This window comes from Sinocyclocheilus rhinocerous, unplaced genomic scaffold, assembly GCF_001515625.1.
Source record: "Sinocyclocheilus rhinocerous isolate Xijiao unplaced genomic scaffold, SAMN03320098_v1.1 scaffold580, whole genome shotgun sequence".
Taxonomy (NCBI): Eukaryota; Metazoa; Chordata; class Actinopteri; order Cypriniformes; family Cyprinidae; genus Sinocyclocheilus; species Sinocyclocheilus rhinocerous.
This window is the reverse complement of record NW_015670982.1, coordinates 491,584-497,981: the sequence shown is the minus strand read 5'-3', so window position 1 is coordinate 497,981 and position 6,398 is coordinate 491,584. Positions and strand designations below refer to the sequence as shown.

The 6,398-nt window shown below is 37.4% G+C and overlaps 1 protein-coding gene across 1 annotated transcript in view; it reads left to right on the top strand.

Annotated features, from left to right (window-relative positions):
- Positions 1-4,045, top strand: part of LOC107734541 (rho GTPase-activating protein 10) — a 67,680-nt gene extending 63,635 nt beyond the window's left edge. The window contains 1 exon segment of the mRNA XM_016546530.1: positions 2,668-4,045. Within this exon segment, the coding sequence (XP_016402016.1) occupies positions 2,668-2,756 (89 nt within the window). The 3' untranslated portion in view covers positions 2,757-4,045.
- Positions 4,046-6,398: the final 2,353 nt, after the last annotated feature.

Here is a 6,398-nt window from a genome sequence, read left to right as displayed (position 1 = left end):
AATTACAATGACTTTCTAATAATTTTTAAAGTCACAAATGAAAATCTTGAAGGCAACTTTATGTAAATTGTATTTATTATTATTAGTAGTAGTAGTATTAGTAGTAGTAGTAGTATTTACCCTGAAATATCAGTTTTAAAATCATTCTGATCTAACTTTAATACATTTTTGAAGTCACAAATTATTTAAGACAACTATATGTAAGTTCTATTTATTATTATTATTATTATTATTTACCTTGAGATATCAGTTTTAAAATCATTCTGATGGTACACTGACTTCTAGTCATGGAAATTAATACAAATCTTTACTTTACCCTGAAATATCAGTTTTAAAATCATTCTGATCTAACTTTAATACATTTTTGAAGTCACAAATTAAAATATTTAAGACAACTATATGTAAGTTCTATTTATTATTATTATTATTATTATTTACCTTGAAATATCAGTTTTAAAATCATTCTGATGGTACACTGACTTCTAGTCATGGAAATTAATACAAATCTTTAAAAATTCATCAAAATCATGAAAATTTATAAAATCTTAAAGTCATTGGAAAGTATGTAATTGACTTGAAATTGTGCTTTGTTAGTACAATACAATCTGTATTTTGTAAGATTATTCAAATATGTATGCAGTAAGTATAAATGTGTGGATAAGTCATGGAAAAAGCCATTGAAATTAATTGGTCAAAAAGTGTGGAAACGGTTTTGTGCTTTGCAAACGTACACCAAATCCACTCCAGAGGAACTTTGAGTAATAAATGGCAGGATACGCCTGGATGATGTCGAAGCTTACTTGAAAATTTCTCTCTTTTTTTAAATCATATCTACTCTTTGATGGCTAACTTCTTTCTCTTCTACTTTAACACTCTACTCTGGAATTTTTACGGACAGGCGCTAATTACGCAGACTGCTTCCATTGATAACTTCAGCTGAGTCCACTGTACAGCTAGATGGAAAGTCGTGTCCTAATCCCCACCCTTCCGAATAGCGAGAGGCCCACTAACTGATTGCCTCCATTTTTCAGTGTCACCCTCATGAAAGCAAAGGCTGTGTATCCCTGTGAGGCTGAACACGATTCCGAACTCTCTTTCCAGGTTGGCGCAATCTTCCATGACGGTAAGTGTTAACGTTATCACTGCCACAGGCACTCACCCGAATCCACAAACATTTTGGATTTGGCTGGTCCTACAAGCACAAAAATAAATAAATCTTATCTCATATCAGCATAGGTGGAGGGAGGAAAGTGGGGCAGGGGTGTATTTGTAAACGTACACCAAATCCACTCCAGAGGAACTTTGAGTAATAAATGGCAGGATGCGCCTGGATGATGTCGAAGCTTACTTGAAAATTTCTCTCTTTTTTAAAATCATAACATCCCCTAAAATCAATTCACAAAGAATGAGACCGAGATGGAATTACACAAGGAAATGAGGGGCCACTATCAGAGCTCTTGTTTTCTGAAGCCATTATCTCATCAACTTCAGACAAAACCTTTCAGAACTCTTGCTGAGTTTGTCTTACAACAAAAATGATTTTGAACCAATCATTTTAACTTAAAAGTTAATTTTTTGTTTATTGGCACCCCAAATAATAAGTCATTTTACTTGGAGTATGGAAAATGTGCTTGTAAAAAATCAATATACAAGAATAACCAAACTCAGTTCTATGAAATTATCTAAACGAGCAAAAGCATCACCTGGCATGAAATGCTGACATGAAAAAATGTTAATTTACAAAAATAAATAAATAACTAAAATTGATGGGAAGGCAACTTTAAAAGTATGTGCATTAAATACTAAGGCCATGAAGGGCACTTTTTTTTTTTTTTTGTGATGTAAAATCTTGCTAGGCATTTATATGCATGTTTGCTACAAAATTAGAATGAAAATCAGATGGAATTTTAAATTTTGTATATTTTTCTGCATCTAGTCAGTTTGTATTATTTATTATTGTAAATGTGATATGAATCTTTTGGCACTTTTGTTCATCATTTTTGTGTTTTTCACAATTTTTCTGTCTTTCACTTGGACATCACTCGCCTTTCATCGTTCATCGGGGTGTTCCAGTGCATTACATTTGTTAAATGACAGGTTGTCCTCTATCATTCAACAAAATCATAGTAACTACCTATACAGACATCCCACTGTTTGCTCATGCAGGCCTGCACACGTTACTGATCGCTGGTTCAGTATTTTTCTGCCATTCCTGGCTTATGTCTAATACATTGTTCAGCATCCTCAGTATTCAGTGATAATTAACATTCACAGCTATTAGTATCCTCAGTATCCAAACCCTAACGTACGTAATTCCTCAGTGCTGCTCTTGCATTAAATCATTGCTGCTCTCATCTAAAAAATTACTTTCCACCCGTTATTCACAAATCTCCCACCTCTCGTGTGTGCTTGTTAAACACTTTGGCTAATTTAATAATTCTTTCAGCTCTGTTTAACACATTTTAAACCCATTCCGCTTATTTTTCTTCCAAAATGAACACAGAAAATGCAGAAAAAGTCAACAGACTTTATCAAGGATTGGCTATAGTTGTTAAAACATTCCTAACTCATACCCATTGTGGTGTAATTTACATTCATCAGCCATGCTAATTATCCACATAAAAAAAAAAAAAATTTTAAAAATGTGTCCATGGTTTTGCTCTGCAGTGACACTCTCCAGGGAGCCCGGATGGCTGGAGGGTGTGCTGGAGGGAAAGCGAGGACTCATCCCTGAAAACTATGTGGATATACTGTAACTCCGAAAAGAACTATCCTCACACTTCTCTTTATATACATGGTATCCATGGTCTCGGCGGCTCTTTCACAGTGGCACTGCTTGTCGTTCCTCCTTCCTTCTCCACACTAAAGACATTGAGAGACACAGATGTTGCTAGCACAGGAATTAAGTTCAAGTATAAGCTCAAATGTGCTGTATACATACAAGAGACTGCACTTTTTAGAGTTTGGAAATGTAAATATGTGTGGGAAAATATGCATCCGTCATTGTGACTTTGTTGTCCTCTTTTGTTTGTTTTTTGTTTGCTTTTTAAATCGCATGCCTCGTAATTTTAGCCAAGTAGTTTGAGTTGTTTAGCATTAGTATACTCAAAGATGCCTTGAGTATCTTTGCATTAAATATTATAAAGTTGCATTTAATTGGGCATGTGATGATGTATAATGGTAAACATGAGGAAACGTGTAACAATATGACAGTGCAGTGAACGTTGTCAATTTGGAGGGGAAAAAAACAAAGTTTTGTGTCTTGGTTCATTGGAACACTAGATTGCTTAGAAATGTAGTGCTTGTCGGTTATTGATATTGAAATTGGTATGCGATTATTAAATATTTTGCATTGATTAAAACTGATGCAGTGCCTTAAATTTATTACGCATGGCATGCGAGACGCTGTTCAGTAATTCGAACAGAGCATTTTTTTTATTTATTTTGTTTTTTTTTGCTATTCTGTATATAGGTTTTAATGTTATGTTGAAGAACAGAGACCGATAAATAAAAAGTAGCCCATACAATGACGTAAAATTAAATATTGCCAAGTCTTACATCTGTGTTGTATACATAGAATTATTTTTGTGCAAAGAAACTTAAAAGCCAAGAGCTTTCCCTCTTTAAGTGGTTAAAAGTTTACCACATTATTTTTGCAGAAACCTGAAAAATGGCAGGACTTCACTGATGTTTAATGAGACCATTTTCATTTTTCTAAGAGCCGTTGTTCCACAGGTTCAAATTTGTGACTGAGCGTTTCTGCTGTGATTTAAGACAGTGATTTATGACCTCTGCAAAGGTCTTGGCATTGATATCATTTTTTTTTCCCATGTTGAACTTCTTGTTGATCAATGTTAAATAAAGTATTTTATTCTAATATCTTGTTTTTCATTTTTATTTATATGCCAAACTAAATGTCTATAATTAATGGAAGTCACATGCTGCAGGGCCCCCTAATGTGCTTACTGGGAAATAAACTAAAACATTTGTGATATGACTGTTGTTTAATGAAAAATAAAATAAGATTGTGTGTAATTTTCTTAATGTCAATTAACTTAATTGTGTGGATGTGCTCCCATCAAGGTCAAAAAGAGACTATTCTTTAAGGCTTCTGCTGAAGAACTTTAGCTTGTCTAATAAATTCAAAACTTAATTACCGGATTAGATTAACTCCAATAGCCACTTTCACACATGAAACCCGTTAAATTGCAATAAAATTGCTGGCTATCTTTTCTAGTAAATGTACCACACATGCAATGGCTTTCCGTTATTTATCCGTATTGCATTCATACATCCGCACCAAAATGTAATTTAAAACTTGCTGATGCCATTTTCTAGAAATCCATTCAAAAAACAAGCTCTTTTATTTCAGTTAAGGTTCGTTATGTTTCGTTACCACATTAATTTTAGTTTCTGTCCCATTTAATGACATTTCTTTCCACAATGTAAACAATGATTTTTTACTTCTGATGTTTGACTCCTGAATTAGATTATTTAGAGCTTTGTGATTGTCTCAAACTCATAGTAAGCATTTTGATGGTTTATTGTAATTTTATTATCCGAATACGCAGCATTTTGTTACTGCCACCAGTCAAATGTGAGAATTTCGAAATATGTTCACGGATTTCTGTTGTATGGCAATGAACTGTTGTCTATTGCATACATTGCATTTAGAGCATACTGGCTTATTCTCTCCCACAAACTTCTACCCCTGGAACTGCTCTGCAGCTTTTACATTGAACTTCTCCCCCTTTAAGTGGATTAAATCTTCATTTCCTAGCAGATTTGGACTGCCGCCTCATATATTGGACTTGAGTTGGAGCACACAGCAGTCTAGGTCCTTACCATACACTGGATTGAGTGCTTAAAAAACAATCCATTTGCATCAAAATAGACCATTTTGTTGGACCCACAGTGCAGCGGTTAGCACACACGCACTGCGTTTGGAGCAACTGGGTCTGGTTTAGGTTATTTCCTGTTTTCTGTTCAGGTAAGTAAATGATGAAAGAATTTAAATTTTGGGGTAAACTACAAAGTCACTTTCAAGGAAAGTCAGTTGACTTGCTGGCCATATTTGCAAAAATTCAAACAGCTATTTTGGCATGCAAGATTAACTCCTATCTATTTGAATGGGGAAATACTGAAATCTCAAAGTCTGGTGGCCTATTTAAGCTCATATTTAAAGAATATTTAAAATCAACAGTAACATTTGCCATGAACTGTCTGATAAATATTGTTTCTTGCGCTCAAACAGCATTAAAAAGTGTATATTTTAAGTTAATTTAGCATGAATTTCAGGTTTTTGTGTGACCAGAGCCTCTAACTGCTAGTTGTCAGACTTTGTTCCGTGTTTTGTGTGTGTTTTGCTCCCCATGTGCCCTCCTTGCCCATATTTGGTTTGTTTCCTGTTCCTGTCCTGATTATGTTGATTTAATTCCAGATGTTCCCGGTTTATTTCCATTGATCCCAGGTGTGTCTCGTCATCCCCTCGTCTTGTCATGTGTTTAAATAGTATTCCCTGTTTTTAGTTCTGCGTCCGGTATTGTTCATGTCTACATGTGCTATGTGAGTTATCCGTGTTTCCTTGTTATCATTAAATCTCTCTGGATTGATGTACTCCTCGTCTCCCTCCGTTCCTTGCTCCTCACTCCACTCAGTAGTGCAACCGTGACAGAATACAGGACCAAGAAAAAAGATGACTGCAGCTGAGGACGCACTGTGGGGTTTGCGGCAGGGCGGTCTGAGGTTGGAGCGATATGTGGAGGGTTTTCTCGAGCTCTCTAACCGGGTGAGCTGGCACGACGCCGCTCTAGGTGCGTGCTTCCTGCTGGGGTTAGATGACGAGATAATCCGCTGTGATCTTCCGACGTGTGATTTTTTTTTTTTTCCCCTGATCGAGCTGATTAATCTCGTGCTGTTCTTAAACGGTTCAGATTTCGAAGTTGAAGAAGTAAAGAAACTTCCCAAGCCTCGGCATCCAACTCCCGCTGGAACGTGCCACGTCTCCCCACCTCACCCCACGCCGAGAACCTCCACATACCTCTCCAATGGCTCCTACCGTCTGCCCAACCCCAAATTCCCCACTGTCCTCCAAAGCTCCACCCTAGTCGTCAGCCCTGTACCGGCCGTTCCGATGTCAGGCCCGCCGGCCGTGGCTCACTCAAGCCCGCCGGCCGCTCCGAAGATAGGCCTGCCAGCCGCGCTGTTGTCAAGCCCGCCGGCCGCTGTGAAGTCAAGCCCGCTGACCACGACTCTATCAAGCCCACCGGCCGCCATTGACGCAAGCCCGCCGGCTGCCCAGTTTCCCCGTAACCCAAGGAGGAGGATGAAGAGAAAAGGACTGTTCTCTGCCTTCATCCCAGCCCCAGAGCTCGCTCCAGTGTCGGCTCCAGCCCCTA